Source organism: Chelonia mydas, chromosome 9 (genome assembly GCF_015237465.2).
Source record: "Chelonia mydas isolate rCheMyd1 chromosome 9, rCheMyd1.pri.v2, whole genome shotgun sequence".
Classification (NCBI taxonomy): domain Eukaryota; kingdom Metazoa; phylum Chordata; order Testudines; family Cheloniidae; genus Chelonia; species Chelonia mydas.
Window position 1 is genome coordinate 36,367,977 of NC_057855.1, and position 19,266 is coordinate 36,387,242.

The 19,266-nt window shown below is 39.0% G+C and overlaps 1 protein-coding gene across 2 annotated transcripts in view; it reads left to right on the forward strand.

Annotated features, from left to right (window-relative positions):
- Positions 1 to 19,266, forward strand: part of AP1S3 (adaptor related protein complex 1 subunit sigma 3) — a 55,755-nt gene that overhangs the window by 15,571 nt on the left and 20,918 nt on the right. Inside the window, exons 2-5 of one of the 2 annotated variants that reach the window (XM_037909166.2) lie at positions 7,811 to 7,989; positions 9,541 to 9,649; positions 10,831 to 10,968; positions 12,170 to 12,614. In XM_037909166.2, the coding sequence (XP_037765094.1) occupies positions 7,811 to 7,989; positions 9,541 to 9,649; positions 10,831 to 10,968; positions 12,170 to 12,205 (462 nt within the window). In that variant the 3' untranslated portion in view covers positions 12,206 to 12,614. Of the gene's footprint in view, positions 1 to 7,810; positions 7,990 to 9,540; positions 9,650 to 10,830; positions 10,969 to 12,169; positions 12,615 to 19,266 lie in introns of those variants that run through there. The other variant, XM_043523002.1, reaches the window with a different exon arrangement.

Here is a 19,266-nt window from a genome sequence, read left to right on the forward strand (position 1 = left end):
ACAGACACATTATCAAGGTGTGAATGCAGTACAGTACTTTCAGAAGGCAGGAAGGGCCTAGAATCCATCACAGAGTATTTCAGGCCATTGATTTCTCATACAAAACTACTAAAAAACAAACTAGTTGTAGTTCAGATCCATTGTGAAATATGAATGCTGTGAATAAGATACAGTATTTTCTTCTGTTGCCAACAGAATTGTCTGTTAATGCTCTTAGAAAAGGGTTTTTCATTCCATGTGGGGACATACAATGTATGTGTGACTTGTGCACAGCAAGCCAATTTTTATTCTCTAAAGATTTACAGCTAGAAAAAGCAATTTGTTATATCCTGAATAATCTTAAACAATTATTTCTCCCTGCTGGTGCTACTTGAAATATTTAAACAAATCATTCTGAAATTAAGAAAACATGATCAAAGGTTTTTTTCTTCCCACTGAGCGTTCTTCAGTGTGGAATATATAAATGTGGGCTTTTATTAGACACCAAGTAGTTCTGAATTATGAATAAATATTTTGTTTAAAAACCAGCTGCAGAGAGATTAGAAGCAGGGTGGTGGTTGTTTTTTTTTTAAAGAAGCTTCACTGGTGCACTTCTGTTTGCTGGATGTATTTATAATTGTAGTGCAAGGCTTTCTTTGCAGAATCCTTAATTCTAATCCTGAATCTTAACTATCATCTGAATTTTAATACTTTAGTGTGTTTTAAATTGTCCAGAGATAAGACATGGGTCCATGGCACATCCTATTAGATCTTCAGCTGATGTAAGTCAGAGTAGCCCCATTGAATTTAGTGGAACTCCACAGATTTACACCAGCAGTGGGCGTGGCTCAGCATTTACATCTGGAGTCTGAGCATTTCATATCTGAAATGTCCCTGTCTAGAGCCTGACTCTTGCATCCACTCCTGCAGTTTAAAGGAGTCAGAAACCCAGCAAATTCAGCCTCTTCACGATTCTCCCTGTATGGAAGGAATCCCCAGGTAGTGTAAAGCCATCTTGCACAATTCCCTTTCAAGTAGGGTGACCAGACAGCAAGTGTGAAAAATTGGGACGGGTGTGGGGGGTAATAGGTGCCTATATAAGACAAAGTCCTGAATATCAGGACTGTCCCAATAAATTCGGGACATCTGGTCACCCTATTTCCCAGCCCACAGCATGTGGGGATTCTTGTGATGGAGAAAAAGCGAGGGGCTGTGTGCTGTTCTGTCTCATCAATCCTCAGCTGACAGAATAGCCTCTTGGGGCTGTGGGCAGCTGGGCCAAAAATGCTCTTGACCTGTGATAGGGCCAGGTTGGTTCCTGGCTTGGCCCATTTTCAGGGGGAATGCAGAGGTGGTGCAAAGCTGCCTTCTCCCTCCAGCTACTGAGTTCTGTCCCAGAGAATCTGTCCCAGCAAATCTGGACCCATTTGACTCACAGTAAAGATGGGACAGTTTATGGAATTCAGATATAGGGCCTGATTTTGAACAACCCCAGAGTCCAGTGGTGTTTGGATCCAGGAATTTGGTTCTGGCCCATCTCTTTTTTTTTTTAATGTGGAAATGAAGCTTTATCAAGGGGGGGAAATGATGGTTCTTAATTTGAACCAAGGTGCCATAGTCCAGTTTTTGCACATGTGCTTGGTGTTCTTATTTTAAAACTAATAGTTTAGATTAGAGCTGCCAAGCGATTAAAAAAATTAATATTGCTATTAAACAAAATAGAATCCTATTTATTTAAATATTTTTGGGTGTCTTCTACATTTTCAAATATATTGATTTCAGTTACAACACAGAATACAAAGCGTACAGTGCTCACTTTATATTTATTTGTGGTTACAAATATTTGTAGAAAACAAAAGAAATAGTATATTTCAGTTCATCTAATATAAGTACTGTAGTGCAATCTCTTTATTTTACATGCCAGATGCGCTAAAGATTCATATGTCTCTTCATGCTTCAACCACCATTCCAGAATACATGCGTCCATGCTGATGAAGGGTTCTGCATGATAACGATCCAATGATCCAAAGTTCATTTTCATCATCTGATTCAGATGCCACCAGCAGAAGGTTGATTTTCTTTTTTGGTGGTTCTGGTTCTGTAGTTTCCGCATCAGAGTGTTGCTCTCTTAAGACATCTGAAAGCATTCTCCACACCTCGTCCCTCTCAGATTTTGGGAGGCACTTCAGATTCTTAAACCTTAGGTCGAGTGCTGTATCCATCCTTAGAAATCTCACATTGGTACCTTCTTTGTGTTTTGTCAAATCTGTTGTGAAAGTGTTCTTAAAACCAATATGTGCTTGGTCATCATCTGAGACGGCTATAACATGAAATATGTGGCAGAATGTGGGTAAAACAGAGCAGGAGACCTACAATTCTCCCCCAAGGAGTTCAGTCATAAATGTAATTAACCCATTATTTTTTTAACAAGCATCATCAGCATGGAGGCATGTCCTCTGGAATGGTGGCCGAAGCATGAAGGGGCATATGAATGTTTAGCATATCTGGCATGTAAATACGTTGGAATGCCAGCTACAAAAGTGCCATGTGAATGCCTGTTCTCACTTTCAGGTGACATTGTAAATAAGAAGCAGTCAGCAGATACAGCCATGGGTAGGAGAATGGACATGAGGAGGAAGGGCAGTGTGGATACAAGTCTAATGGGTCATACTGGCTGTAGAATGACCATGCCTAATCGGGTATAGAATGTGAGCGAGGCCAAACAGCAAAAATTAAGATGTTTGTACACCAATGCGAGGAGCCTAGGTAACAAAATGGAAGAACTAGAGCTACTGGTGCAGGAAGTGAAACCAGATATTATAGGGATAACAGAAAGAAAAAGCAGAAAGCATACAGGGAGTGGAAGATGGGAGGGAACAGCAAGGAAAGCTACCTTATTGAGGTCAGAGCATGTAGGGACAAAGTGAGACAGGCTAAAAGTCAAGTAGAGTTGGACCTTGCAAAGGGAATTAAAACCAATAGTAAAAGGTTCTATAGCCATATAAATAAGAAGAAAACAAAGAAAGAAGAAGTGGGACCGCTAAACACTGTGGATGGAGTGGAGGTTAAGGATAATCTAGGCATGGCCCAATATCTAAACAAATACTTCGCCTCAGCCTTTAATAAGGCTGTCAAAATTCCTTCCCCACTCTGAACTCTAGGGTACAGATATGGGGACCTGCATGAAAAACCCCCTAAGCTTATTTTTGCCAGCTTAGGTTGAAACTTCTCCAAGGTACAAACCATTTTAACTTTTGCCCTTGGACTTTATTGCTGCCACCACCAAGCGTTTAACAAATATATAACAGGGAAAGAGCCCGCTTGGAAACATATATTTCCCCCCATCCCCAAATCCTCCCAAACCCTACACCCCTTTTCCTGGGGAAGGCTTGATAAAAATCCTCGCCAATTTGCATAGGTAAACACAGACCCAAACCCTTGGATCTTAAGAAGAATGAAAAAGCAATCAGGTTCTTAAAAGAAGAATTTTAATTGAAGAAAAAGTAAAAGAATCACCTCTGTAAAATCACGAGGGTAAATACCTTACAGAGTAATCAGATTCAAAACATAGAGAATCCCTCTAGGCAAAACCTTAAGTTACAAAAAGACACAGAAACAGGAATATACATTCCATTCAGCACAGCTTATTTTATCAGCCATTTAAACAAAACAGAATCTAACGCATATCTAGCTAGATTACTTACTAAGTTCTAAGACTCCATTCCTTTTCTGTTCCCGGCAAAAGCATCACACAGACAGAGAGAACCTTTGTTTCTCCCCCTCCCCCGCCAGCTTTGAAAGTATCTTGTCTCCTCATTGGTCATTTTGGTCAGGTGCCAGCGAGGTTATCCTAGCTTCTTAACCCTTTACAGGTGAAAGGGTTTTTCCTCTGGCCAGGAGGGATTTTAAAGGTATTTACCCTTCCCTTTATATTTATGACAAAGGCTAATGAGGATCTTAGGGATAATGGTAGCATGACAAATGGGAATGAGGATATGGGGGTAGATATTACCATATCTGAGGTAGAAGCGAAACTCGAACAGCTTAATGGAACTAAATCGGGGGCCCCAGATAATCTTCATCCAAGAATATTAGAGGAATTGGCACATGAAATTGCAAGCCCATTAGCAAGAATTTTTAATGAATCTGTAAACTCAGGGGTTGTACTGTATGACTGGAAAATTGCTAACATAGTTCCTATTTCTAAGAAAGGGAAAAAAACGTGATCCGGGTAACTACAGGCCTGTTAGTTTGACATCTGTAGTATGCAAGGTCTTGGAAAAAATTTTGAAGGAGAAAGTAGTTAAGGACATTGAGGTCAATGATAAATGGGACAAAATACAACATGGTTTTACAAAAGATAGATCATGCCAAACCAACCTGATCTCCTTCTTTGAGAACGTAACAGATTTTTTAGACAAAGGAAATGCAGTGGATCTAATTTACCTAGATTTTAGTAAGGCGTTTGATACGGTGCCACATGGGGAATTATTAGTTAAATTGGAAAAGATGGGGATCAATATGAAAATTGAAAGGTGGATAAGGAATTGGTTAAAGGGGAGACTACAGCGGGTCCTACTGAAAGGTGAACTGTCAGGCTGGAGGGAGGTTATCAGTGGAGTTCCTCAGGGATCGGTTTGGGGACCAATCTTATTTAATCTTTTTATTATTGACCTCGGCACAAAAAGTGGGAGTGTGCTAATAAAGTTTGCGGATGATACAAGCAGGGAGGTATTGCCAATTTAGAGAAGGACTGGGATATCATACAGGAGGATCTGGATGACCTTGTAAACTGGAGTAATAGTAATAGGATGAAATTTAATAGTGAGAAAAGTAAGGTCATGCATTTAGGGATTAATAACAAGAATTTTAGTTATAAACTGGGGATGCATCAATTAGAAGTAACGGAGGAGGAGAAGGACCTTGGAGTATTGGTTGATCACAAGATGACTATGAGTCGCCAATGTGATATGGCTGTGAAAAAAGCTAATGTAGTCTTGGGATGCATCAGGCGAGGTATTTCCAGTAGAGATAAGGAGGTGTTAGTACTGTTATACAAGGCACTGGTGAGACCTCACCTGGTGTACTGTGTGCAGTTCTGGTCTCCCATGTTTAAGAAGGATTAATTCAAACTGGAACAGGTACAGAGAAGGGCTACTAGGATGATCCGAGGAATGGAAAATCTGCCTTATGAAAGGAGACTCAAGGAGCTTGGCTTGTTTAGCCTAACCAAAAGAAGGTTGAGGGGAGATATGATTGCTCTCTATAAATATATCAGAGGGATAAATACCGGAGAGGGAAAGGAATTATTTAAGCTCAGTACCAATGTGGGCACAAGAACAAATGGATATAAACTGGCCATCGGGAAGTTTAGACTTGAAATTAGATGAAAGTTTCTAATCATCAGAGGAATGAAGTTCTGGAATAGCCTTCCAAGGGAAGCAGTGGGGGCAAAGGAACTATCTGGCTTCAAGATTAAACTCGATAAGTTTATGGAGGAGATGGTATGATGGGATAACATGATTTTGGCAATTAATTGATCTTTAAATATTCATGGTAAATAGGCCCAATGGCCTGTGATGGGATATTAAATGGGGTGGGATCTGAGTTTCTACAGAGAATTCTTTCCTGGGTATCTGGCTGGTGAATCTTGCTCAGGGTTTGCCTTATCAATTGGCTGAATAAGAAGTAGGTCTGAGTGGACTTGTAGGCTCTAAAGTTTTCCATTGTTTTGTTATGTAACAGTGCAGTTATGTAACAAAAAAAAATCTACATTTGGAAGTTACACTTTCACGATAAAGAAATTGCACTACAGTATTTGTATGAGGTGAATTGAAAAATACTATTATCATTTTTACAGTGCAAATATTTGTAATAAATAATATAAAGTGATCACTGTACACTTTGTATTCTGTGTTGTAATAGAAATCAATATATTTGAAAATGAAAAAAACGTCCAAAATATTTAATAAATTTCAATTGGTATTCTATTGTTTAACAGTGTGATTATATTAATCACAATATTTTAAATTGAAGTTAATTTTTTGAGTTAATCATGTGACTTAACTGCAATTAATTGACAGCCCTAGTTTAGATCTGACTCTGACTGCCCTCCCTTACAATAAGTAGAACTCATGAGTAATCCCACTGAAATCAATGAGACTGTTTACACAGTAAGGTACTGTGATGGGTCCAGTCACAGAGATCCTCTTGGGACTGTCACCTGTGTGCTGAAATTATCTCTGAGCCCATTTTCCCTGCCATCTTGGGACTCCAGAACCCTGCCTTGTTGAGCCAGACATGCTAGCCTGCTGTAACACAGACTCAGGGTCTGGTCCATGCCCACAAAGCAGCAGACTTTAACTAAAAACAGCTCAGCAGGTTACCTGTCTCCAGCACCCAGACACCCAGCTCCCAATGGGATCCAAACTCCAAATAAATCCATTTTACTCTGTATAAAGCTTATACAGGGTAAATTCATAAATTGTTCGCCCTCCATATCACTGATAGAGAGATATGCACAGTTGTTTGCTCCCCCAGGTATTAACCACCCACTCTGGGTTTATTAATAAATAAGTGATTTTATTAAGTGTAAAAAGTAGGATTTAAGTGGTTTCAAGTAGTAACAGTCAGAACAAGGCAAGTCACAAAGTAAAATAAAACAAAACACGCAAGTCAGCCTAATACATTAAGAAACCGATTACAGGTTATATCTCACCCTCAGAGATGTTCCAATAAGCTTCTTTCACAGACTAGACTCCTTCCTTGTCTGGGCCTAGTCCTTTCCCCTGGTAAAGTCTTTGTTAGATCTTGCAGACATCTCAGGTGGTAAGGAACAATGATTGCCATGAGGGTTTGAAAATGCTGTATGTAAGAACCTGAAACTAGAAACAATGCAGGTAAGTAGGGGTTTTCTCATGACTGGCAGCCCCTTTTGTCCTGCTCCACTCCCTTCTATAGCTTTGGCACAAGGTGGGAATCTTTTGTCTCTGCTTGTTCCGACCCCCACCTTTTAAATGGAAAAATACCAGATTTAAGATGGATTTCATTATCATTTCTCCCCATGCCCAAGTCTTTCTTTAAGTACCCAAACAGAGAAGAATGGTTAGAATAGCACAGACTCTCATTATTTTGTCCACCAATTAGGCCTAATATCTGACACCTCAATTTTTGTTCATTAATTTCCGGACCCACATTTTCTTGTCTGCCAAGCATGATTGTAACACAGTCCTTGAGTTATATCAGTGGGCCTTTTTGTTTAGATTAATTTTAGTCTGTCTCCCTTTCATACCTTTTCCCATCAACATTTGTTGTTATAGGTTATTCTGACAACTTATGAATTTTTACATACTTTTTACAGTTGAGCTCAGAATTAGGGTAAATTTGTAGGCTCAATTATCAGAATATTCCTTCCCTCTAATTAGGAGAGGGGTGGGACTGTACTAGTGCCTTGGCACATCTGAAATATTCTAATATATATCCAGGTATCTTTCATTATGTAATGCACAAAACTCTGAGATATTTAGATTAGCCCTTAAAACCTCTTGATAAAATAAAAATCATGCATTTGATTGCATCTTCATTTCTTTCATATGCTTAAGTGAGGAATGTGTTTTACTAGGGCAGACATTAGATGTGTACGGTAATAAGGAAATTCTTGAGAGCTTAGGTGCCATAGGCATTATATTGGTCCTCTGCACATGGGTGAATTGTTCTTTTGCCAGTTGCCGTGTTCCTTTATAATAAAGTAAAGAATGGCAGTTGAATTGCTGCTTCCTGGAAAAGCAATTGCATGTAACCTGGTATTAACATGTTGCTTTGTTTACTCTAGATACGCTTTATACTGCTGTTCAGCCGACAAGGGAAATTAAGACTTCAGAAGTGGTACATAACGTTACCTGACAAAGAGAGGAAAAAGATCACACGGGAAATTGTTCAGATTATTCTGGCTCGCAGTCAAAAGATGAGCAGTTTTGTCAACTGGAAAGACCTAAAGCTAGTTTACAAAAGGTGTGAGTAGTTTTATAAGAATAAAGTAAGTGTGTGTGTGTGTGTGTGTGTGTGTGTGTGGTATGTATAGAGAGAGACACACACAGATCCCCCCACCCCCCATCTTATAAATGCTACTAGGATGAAACACATGAGGAACAATGAGTGCCATGAGGGTTTGAAAATGCTGTATGTAAGAGCATTAAACTAGGAATAATGCAGTTTGATTCTAAACAAAATCAGCTTGCCTTTTCCCCATTCCATAAATTGACACAGTAAATTGCCATTAGAAAAATACTGGTATTGCTTACCACTGAAGAAAAATGATTGACTTGATTGACAGTTTAAATGATAGAAGATGCTATGCCTAGCTAATCTTGCTAATTTAAAGGTATCGTGCTGAAAAGCATGTTGTGCTTTGTCAGTGTATTGCAAGGTTACACGCACGGTATGGAGGAGCCTTCTGCCAAATCATATCTTTGAAGTATTTACCATTCTGGAACTTGTATCTTCCCCAGGTATATGAGCCTTAGTGATAACAGGCTTATCACTGCCTTTATAGTTACAAGGGAGAAATGAAGGCCCTAAAACAGAAGTCCACTCTTATTCAACAGAGCACTAAAAATAAGTATGTTCTTAAGAGCTTTGTTGAAAAGGGATAAACGGACACAGGTTTAGATGCTTTACTGAAATGGTGCTCTAGCCACTACCCTGGGAAGAATGCTCAGGTGGTTATTCTCTCCCCCCCCCTCCCCACCCCCCATGAAGCTGGATTAACTAAATATAAAACTCTGCTACCAATCAGTAGAAAGAATTGATCAGCATGAGTAGTTACATGTAATCTGTTTCTTGAAATACACATAAATTACCCTATTAACCATTTGGTAGCCTGAATAGTGGCCCAAATGTTTGTTCTTTCTGTGCATATTTTTTTTAAAGCACAAAATTATTCTACATTCCAAAACAATACACCTACAGTAGGGGCTACTGCAGCATTTGGGGAGAGTTTTGTCCCTTACCAGTTGTTGTTTTTATGTGTAGTCCTGAAGCTTAAACATTGAGGAGGTATTCAACAAATCCGCTCAGCTTTTTTACAAAAAGAATAATTCTTTCCTGTTGTTAATATATTCCTTTTAAAATAAAGGTGCTGACAAAGGAAAATCAATTCACCTGTTAAGCTACAGCTGCACTAGAGAGTTCACAGCAGCAGAGTTGTATCGGTGCAGCTGCACCACCATCAGCTCTCTGATGTAACTGCTCTAAGCCAGTGGGAGAGAGCTCTCCTGTCAGCTTAACTGCTCCAGCCCCATGAGCAGCTGTAGCTATGTTGGCAGGAGAAGTTCTCACAATGACCTGCGCTTAGGGCAGCATGACTTATGATGCTAAGGGCAGATGGCTTTTTCCCACCCCTGAGCAACATAAATTATACCACAGTGAGTGCTAGTGTAGACATAGCCGTACTGTAGCGAACAGACTTGCATAGGCAGGGATATGAACCAAATTATCTCTGTGATTGAGTTATTACTTCAGGTTTTACCAAGCACTAACCCATTTTCGTTTTTATTTTTGTAGGTATGCTAGTTTATATTTTTGCTGTGCAACAGAAGACCAGGATAATGAGCTGCTGACACTGGAGGTTGTTCATCGTTATGTAGAACTACTGGACAGGTATTTTGGAAATGTAAGTTTCCTTTTCTTCCTTAAGTTAGTTATGATGATTTTTGCCCTTTAGTTGTTTACCACAAAGTCAGGCGTGAAAATCTCTGTAGCTGCTCTTACTCCTCCTTTCCCTCTGCCTTGCTTGCACCATGTCCACACATCCAGCATTAGGTGGATGTGACAGTAAAATAGTGCCCAGGCTATTATAAGCAGTTAACGTTCCATAATATGCCCTTCCCAAAAGAGAAGCCAATCCTGACATTTCACATGCCACTTCTCTTTCCAAGGGAGATGATATCTAGAAAGTTTGGGAAAAATCAGCAAAAGAATTTTAAAATGGTGGGGTGAGGGGGGAGGATTGTTTTTTGTTTTGTTTTAAGTTTTCAAAAATGACCTGACTTTTTTTAGCTCATATCAAGCAACAAAAAACATCGCATGAAGGCAAAAGATCAGCAGGGTGGTGGTGGTTGTGGGGGGCATAATGAGAGTGATATGAGCCAGGGGACATGGAGATGGTCCATTGGAGGCATTAGGTGTTACAGGAGACCCCCTTTTATGAATGTTTTCTACCATGTTCTCTTGAGCAGTTGATTTATCTGACTCCTCCTTAACATAAGTCATTGTGCTGTGTCTTCCATTGTCTTTTTGTTTTTGGTCTGTCAGAGACTGTAAGATGTTTGGGGCAGGGAATATGTCTTACTCCATGAAACGACTTTTTATAAGTATTCTGTAACAGAGTGTTTAAACAAATCTGTTTATACTTGGTCTCTGTGCAGAGAAGAATATGATTTCACTAGTGCTGAAGTTGTGATATCACTTAATATTCATATTTCTATTTCTTTCTTTACTGTCTGCCACAAGAGTGCATACGTTGAATAGGTTTGGCAATCTATATGCTCTAGAAAAGGAGTACTTGTGGCACCTTAGAGACTAACCAATTTATTTGAGCATAAGCTTTCATGAGCTACAGCTCACTTCATCGGATGCATGATTGATCGGTTGCATCCGATGAAGTGAGCTGTAGCTCAGGAAAGCTTATGCTCAAATAAATTGGTTAGTCTCTAAGGTGCCACAAGTACTCCTTTTCTTTTTGCAAATACAGACTAACACGGCTGTTACTCTGAAACCAGTCTATATGCTCTAGGAATGCTAATACATATAATGCTATAATATTGTGCCTAAATGTGTATTTTGCTTCATCAGGTGTGCGAGCTGGATATTATCTTTAATTTTGAAAAGGCTTATTTTATTCTTGATGAGTTTATAATGGGTGGAGAAATACAAGAAACATCAAAGAAATCAGCAGTGAAAGCCATAGAAGATTCTGATATGTTACAAGAGGTAAGGCAGAGGCAGACAGCAGAGGCGCACACCTCACTACAGTTGTTTTGTCTGACAGGACTAGTGTTTGATATCCCAACATGTCTGAAGTTTAGTACCATGAGGTACAAAATGTATAATTACAAAAGGTGGCAACATATAATACCCTTAGTTCAACCCTCTGGCATCCAGTGATATGGTGTTAAGTTATTCATATGCTATCCCTGGCTACTTTGCAAGGAGAATGGTTGTTAATCAGTCATGTCAGTGGCTAGATATTAGACACTGCATTAAGGATTTGTTTTATATAATTTTTAAATGATGTTTAACACGTCAAGGTAGAGAACCTGAATGTTTAAGTTTATTTGGTTGTTTTTTTAAATTGTTTCACTAATAAATTGACAAATGACCTACATGGTCATATCAAAATCAGCACAAGTATGTGCTGGTAACCTCCACTTTGCTCATAACTAGACCACGTAATGGTTCCTACAAGGAATAGGTGTGAGACTTGTATTCAAAAACCTGCAGGAATGAACTTCATTTTCTTACATTGTAAATTACCTGAGGAGCCGAGAATGGTAAGAACTGGCAAACGCTATGGGTGATTCTGTTTTCAGGATGATCATTAGCGTGGAAAAAATGAGGCTGGTAGAACTAGTTAGGGAAATACTAAGTGAATAGGCCCTTTGCAGTTTTTTCCCTGCCGGCTTTTTCAGTACAAGCTGGTATTTGCACATGCTCATAGGGTAACAGGGTGAAACAGCAGGAGAGGGTTGAGTGGCCTGTGCATAACTCAGCATGGATTTAAAGGGGGTGGGGTGAGAGGCAAGGGGAAAGGCGTCTGCTTTGGTCAAAGGAAAAGCTTTGTTTTGTGTTTGAAGAATACTCTCTGCCCTGGAGCAAGGGCCTGAGGGAGGCATGGGCAAGACACTGGTTCTTTCCTGGGCTGTTGAGGAGCCCACCAGCTTGCAGTAGTGGCATGTACAAAAGGCCAGCTAGATATGGCAACTACATGTGCAAGTTAGATGTTCAGTCTAACTGGGTTTTAAAGTATTATTATTGTAGCTATTTAATTGATTAGTGTTTGTTCATAGGGCCTGGATCTGATGGAAATCAATAAAAAATTCCAACCCTGTTCAATGGGAACAGGTCAGGTCCTTACTGTATTTCGTAGTATTTTACAATCTGTAATACCTCACTTGCTATTTTTTTTTTCCAGACAATGGAGGAATATATGAACAAACCTGCATTTTAACTTTAAAACCTCCTGGAGGGACAGAGATGCTGCTTACTATCTGTAAAATTCACTTGTTGAAATTGCTTTTCTATGTGCCAGATCCTCTGAGAAATACCAAAAACCAATAACTAAAGGGATTTGTGTAGTAGTCAAAATGAAGGTCAGCTCCAGTAGTGTATATTGTTCTACATAGGAGTTTCTTAAAACTGTTATTACACTTAATCTAGCCACTATCCTCCTCCTAGACTTAAAAACTAGTTTTATACAATGGCTTTTAGCTATGAACTTTTTCAGTCTCAGAAAATATTTGCAAAAGATATTTATACTAGTTTTGATCCATCACTGATTGCATCAGTATACTTTTGTAATAGTATATTTTTTGAATGTAATGATTATTCTGGTCTAATACTAATAATTTTTCTTAAAAGCTGAGTTGTTTTTTTATGGAGTCTGCTTTGAAGACGTGTTAACACTTAAAATGCATATGCATCTCTTCAGCTCACCCTGTCCTGCCACTTCCTAGTAGGAGTACTATCTTCCTTCTACCACCGGCTCTTCCACCCAATAAAAGGAGAGCTCTTCCACCCCCTATGCACACCACCTCCACTTAGTACTAGAAGCCCACATTCCTAGTCTAAGTAGGATTCTGTGACCTTCTATGCCCTTCATGTTTCTATGTGGCTGTTAGAGCCCTCTCTGCCGTTATGTTCTGATGGCTTATTTATTTCCATGTTTTTCCCCCACCCCAGCCTGACCTTCTGGTATAACCTTCCCCCTTGTTAGATCCTGGGACCAAAGAAGAGACTGACTGATAGACCCCACTGGGAGGGCAGGTCGTGAAATGGAGAGATTAGTTCTGGCAAGAGGGACTGTTGGTTTCTGGTGGAATTTACTCCTCCCTCGAGTCCCAGCTTACTATACCTTTTAGTGTCCAGAAATGGCTACTCCTCTCCAGCACAGTCCCCTGAAAACTAGCCTGTCCAAAGTTGACATACACATAGAGATTAGCCTGTTTCTTAAAAGTTGCAAGTGGCCTAATGTTGATAAGAATGGACACTATAATAAACCCCATTGTAATTTTGCAGACTACACAAAGATGGAAGAGACCAAGAATAACAAGAGAGATGAGAAGAATCAAATATTTGGACTAACTTTATAATAATGTTTTGATAAAGCATTTCAGGAGAGGGGAAAAAATAGCATGTTGCCTTGTCTAGTTTCCTTCCAATGACACATTTTTTCCCTTTGGGTTGATCTTGAGTGCTTTGACCTGTCTGTAGTTTTACTGAACTCTAATCACTTGAGTGATTATTTCATTCTAATAGGCTTCTAAGTTAAGAGACTTTTTCCTAGTTATTAGAAAAGGAGTACTTGTGGCACCTTAGAGACTAACCAATTTATTTGAGCATGAGCTTTCGTGAGCTACAGCTCACTTCCGATGAAGTGAGCTGTAGCTCACGAAAGCTCATGCTCAAATAAATTGGTTAGTCTCTAAGGTGCCACAAGTACTCCTTTTCTTTTTGCGAATACAGACTAACACGGCTGTTACTCTGAAACCTGTTTCCTAGTTATTAAGTTTTCTTTTCTCTATTTCATCACATTATTCCTCTCTAGAGCCTTTTCAAATTATGAAATTGTCTTCTATATAATTTAGGGAATTCTTTAATCTCTGTGTATTTGTCACCCAAAAGTACAGGTTTGATTTCCCCAATAATGTATGTTTTTTTTCTCCTTCACTTCTAATCTTCTTGGCACTATGGTAAAAGCCATATTTCAGTTCCTTTTTCATCATTAAACTTCTTGAATTATTATTCTAAATATTTCACTGCTACCCCCTTCAGAGTCTATTTGTATCTTACTGGTTTTCTAAATACTTTGACATACAGCACCAACTTTGTTAATTACCAGCCCACTTCTTTTCTGTCTGTGTTATCTAATTTGTTAGTCAAACTTGTGAGTAGTCAATTGGTAGTATCATACTGCTCACTTGTTCATTACTGTAGCCATCTGTTTTCTCCATATTGATGTCAAAGTGATACTTCCAATACCATGGAAAAAGTGAAAACACTGAAGGCTTTAAATAGCTTCAGAACACTGGTTTTAACATTCAAGTACGTGAAACTGGGTGACTGCATATTATTTCATCGTGGTTTGAAATGCAGGAATTTAACAATAAATTCAGTATTTTTAAATCAGTTCATACTGTATACAGATCTTTTAAAATACTGGCTATTCAGATTAAGTGACTTGAACTTTGAATCATAATTAGTTTCCTTTCTTCTCACTTATTTTATGCCAATTTGTGATACTCTTACTCACATTGATTAGTACTTTATTCCTCAAGCAGTCTCAGTGAGATCAAATGGACCAGCTAAAGGGCTAAGATACTCTTACACTGATTGAGTAATATCAAAATCTGGCCCTTATGGTCGTTCTAAGAAGGAACATAAGGCTTCACCTACTGCTTTACTTTATCCCGCGTAGCAATAATAATAAGAGACCTGGAGGGATGCTTATGAAGAAGTATTAATCTCACTAGTAGAGAGCTAGGTGCTTGTATAGCCCACATCATCATCATATCTGAGTTAAATAATGTGGCCCAAATTCTCTGCCATGCCCAGTTTGGGGGACTGCAAGAAGGCTGTTTGTGGCTCCCTTACTGTCAGGTTGCATCTACCCTAGACATGCTATAGACACTGCATAGATTAGCACTTCATGAGGTGCTGTGGTTTATGCTAGCTAACTGCAGCTCCCCAAGGGGCCAGCTGAGGGTTGCTGAAGTGCAGTGTGCTCCAGCCTCAGTCCCTTCTCACCAATAATACCCTGTACACAAGGACTACAGAGTGGGAACAATAGAGGCTGCAAATGCCTAGCTTTCTGGCCTGCTGTGAACTCATCAGCAGATGGAAACCAGCTACTTTCCACTGGTGCTAGGAGCCAAACTTTGTCCACATGGTGTGGCTAAGTAATGATTAATGGGGAGGCACAAGTCTACAGCTATCAGCATATGAAGGTTTTAAACAACGAAGAGGAAGAGACCCTATTTAGAATGGTATAGGTGGGTTACAACTGGATGGAATTGGAACATGTTATTTTTCAGAAGGATTATGGAATGTTAGATTTATTTCACTTTCTGTACAGTGTCAATAACTCTGATGACTTAATTCATATTGTTACATAATAGCAAAAAACCCCAAATACATTGTAGAATCACTTTTAGGCCCTATGCTGCAATGCTTTGTGGGTAGGAGTGTCCCTCTTCCTACAGAGAGCCCCACTTCAAAGGGACCCTATACAGATGCAGGGACTGGGCTGCACTCAGTGTATTGCAGGGTTGGAGCCTTAATATCTCATATTAGATTTGATCTTGGTTATTCTTAAAATAGCCAAGGTACAAAATTACAACTGTCTTAGTGTTGCCCAATTTGACAGTATTGGTAGTTACCCTACTAAATTTCAATCTCTCTGTACGTTCCATCCAATAGAAAATGTCCGATTTAAACTTTACTAAGTCAATGAGAGACTGTTTGGTGTCATTACTGACTGATTATCAAACAGTTATCAATAAAACAGGAGATAAGTAATACTAATACTGCTTGTAATAACCAGCCTAAATACCAAGATAAAATGCAGTTATCTGAATTCTCCGTGCTGAAGAGCTTAGCGCTCATATAGCTTCAAAATAACCATTCAACACGGGCATGTTTTGGCCTAGATTTCTTTCTTTGCTGTTGCCGGCTGTGTTGATTATAAGCTTTTCCATTTTCTTATTAGCATTCTCTGCCTGTGGGATTCTTCCTGTGATCTGTTCACCTACCAGTGGTGACAGGGCTGTTTCTCTGCTATGCAGCTAATTGTGACTGGTGGGTTGGGGCATCAATGAGTGTAGCAGGGCAGTTAGAGTTAGATATCAATAACATATATTTCCGTATTAAAAACTGACAATTAAATGCAATTGGGTGCGGGGGAGGGTGCCAAAGTATTGCAAGACCTCATGAAGTCTCATGGATTCTTATTAGTTGTCACTGAATTTGTGGTTGGTATTTTGTTCCTCAATTTCTAGCTCATTGAAGTATATTGACTGTTTACACAAATCTGGGTGGGAATCACCTTGATAGGCTACTTCCTACAAAGCGTGTGTTTAACAAAGGCCCTTTCAAATGGAGCTGTACCCCCTCTCCCCCCCCCCCCCCAAAAAAAAAAAAAAAGGCTATGTGAAACAAAGTCTATGAAATGTGTACTCTTTTAAAAAAACAACCAACAACCAGGAGGGAAAATATTTAATGTTTGGGTCCAGTTTTGGCTTTTGAAAATATTTGTTGGAGAGATGAGTATGAGGACTGAATTAATGGTTGGTTATTTATTTTATGGTCCTTCCAACAGGAAATGTATGGCTGAGCACTATCTTGTATAGAAGAAATACAACACAATAAGGAGATCAGAGGGTGGGGGAGAAATGATTTGTGAAGAAAGAATAAAAGCTAAATACTGTAGCTGAGATTTTCAGAATTGCCCTATGTGATTTAGATGCACCATTCTCATTGAAAATAATAGGACTGAAAACAATTCTTCAGGAGCAAAAATCCTCTGCCTATGCTGGTCATTAAAATTCTACTAGTCTTCAAAAAATATGTTTTGATTTTTTTTTTTTTAAAGCACAGCTTCAGATGCTAGTGGAGATTTGGGGGCTCTGCATGAGCACAGGGATCAACCCAGCTGGAACTCATTGCAAAGTCAAGGCCTGACACAGGGTGGGGGAAAGGGGGCTAACTGCTGCCAGAAATCTGTGAAGTAAAACCAGGTAAAAACATCTTTCTGGAAAGAAAATCTGGAGAATTTGGCAACCTTTACTGAATTCAGTAGTGTATGTTTTCTTTAGCAATATCATGTATAAATAAAATCCAGTTGTTGTATTAAATGACTTTTGATAAAGGAAATTTTTATAAGGTCGAGGTTGAAATATATCAATGGAAGCGAAATAAAGAATGAATTGCTGCATTGCACAGAAACTTGCTGTCATGGAAACCTATTGACTCAGACTATGACTAATGGGATCCAGGCTAAAAGAAATGATGTAACTATTCAGCAAACCCTAAAAAAGACCAATGTTTATGATGATACAATGAAGTTATATCTATTCTAAATTCCACCGGCTTATCTATTAAAAGAAAGAAGGATAACAGCTCTCATAACAGGATGTTTTAATATACAAAAAATTAAAAAAGTTAGAAAACAAGAATTTCCACCAAAATCATTTCTGTATTTGATGTTTATAAAAAAAGACATGTTCAGACACATAGGACAGATCCTCAGCTGGTATAAATTGTTCCACTAAAATTAACAGAGCTATGACAATTTACACCAGCTGGAGATCTGCCCCTTACTAGAGCTAACAGCATAGGTGACCCCTTTAAGTAGAGCTGATGTCTTTCTAGTAACAAGCTCCATCTCTGCTACTTGACCCCGAACATTTCAACATACATAAGCTCATACTGAGTACTCAGTTACACCTGTATCAATCCAGGTATTGATATTTTCCACTGAATGCATCCGATGAAGTGAGCTGTAGCTCATGAAAGCTTATGCTCAAATAAATTTGTTAGTCTCTAAGGTGCTACAAGTACTCCTTTTCTTTTTGCGAATCCAGCAAGAATTACTTTCCTCTAATGCTGCATAAAGGAGAGTTATTGAGAGGCTAAAGCATTTGAAATATATTAACAGGTGAGTCACAGTTTATAATCCCAAATGGTGACACTGATGTAATAAATAGCCAGTTTCCCAAAAGTCTTTTCAGAGTTCCCAGATTGTCTCTAGTGAACTCCACTTTGCATCTGGTACACTTCCCTGTAAGAGGCCAACTAGTCCAGAGATGAAGGCTCTGTGAATCCATTCTTCTAGCTTCTCACAGAAAACAAGCTGATAGTGTCACTACCCAGGTGGGCTTTTCCTTGGATGACAGGTTGAGGAGGAATGCTTTTTGAATCTTTGACCTCCAATCATCACACACAATGACCAAATGTTTTGAAATGAGCACTTCTCTGTTAAAGTTCTTCATTTGTATTCCACAAGACTTCTTTCTCCTTTGATGGGGTTATTTAACTACAGGAGTAAACACAATGTAAATTTTTACTACTATACTACATTATAACAGGTTATAGATTTAAGTGAAAACAATGCAAATAACATCTCACTAGTTTTCATGACGTTTAAATGCCAAATATACACTTATGAATGTAACAATCACTTTGATCTATATTATACACAAGTGAATTGGCTTTGGCATGAGCTGGCATCTGGCCTGTCACAGTCACACTTATTACTTTGAAGAGGTTGGAAAAGGGTCCTGGGAGAACAGTGTGTTGGGGAGTAGCGCTGAAGGAAATAAATAAAAGAAGATCTCAGTTCAGGAACTTTCCATGAGAAGAGCTAAAACAAGAGTGCCAGGTGAGGCTGTAAAATGATTGCTGATTATGGAATCAAGACAGAATATTTCCAGGAAATATTGTCCATGACTAAGGGATAACAGGGATTCTGGTCTTTGGAGTAGGGCTCTCACAATCCGTTTCCTGCTGGCTTTAGTGGATGCTGTTCCCTCCCATCATGTCTCTTGCAATTGATGGGAAAATTTAAACTTGTGGAACTGATATTTTGGCCTTATCCAAAACACTAGGTAAAGAATGGATTGTAAATCTACTGCTGTCAGAAAAGTGAGTGTGTGCAGAGGACTGAATGAAACATGAGAAAACAGATTTAAAAGGTAACAAACAAAAGAGCAAGTCATTTTAATGGCTTCCCAACTGGATTACGCTGGGGAAAATATGACAAAGTTTAGGATAACAGCACTGTCCCAATAAAGCTGAAAAATAATCAAAGCAAACCTAAGCTGGTTGTACTCTGAAACAGCATTCTAAAGATAGCATTGTGGGATTCTGTGCTTAATGTCTGATTTCCATGTAACATGCACAGTGTTGAAGTATAAAGAGATTTCTGTGCCTGCCCCCCCACCATCCAAAAGCCCCAACCCTGCAAACTTACCCTAGGAGCTGATATTCAAGCCATGTTCACTGTTGGCTAACTAA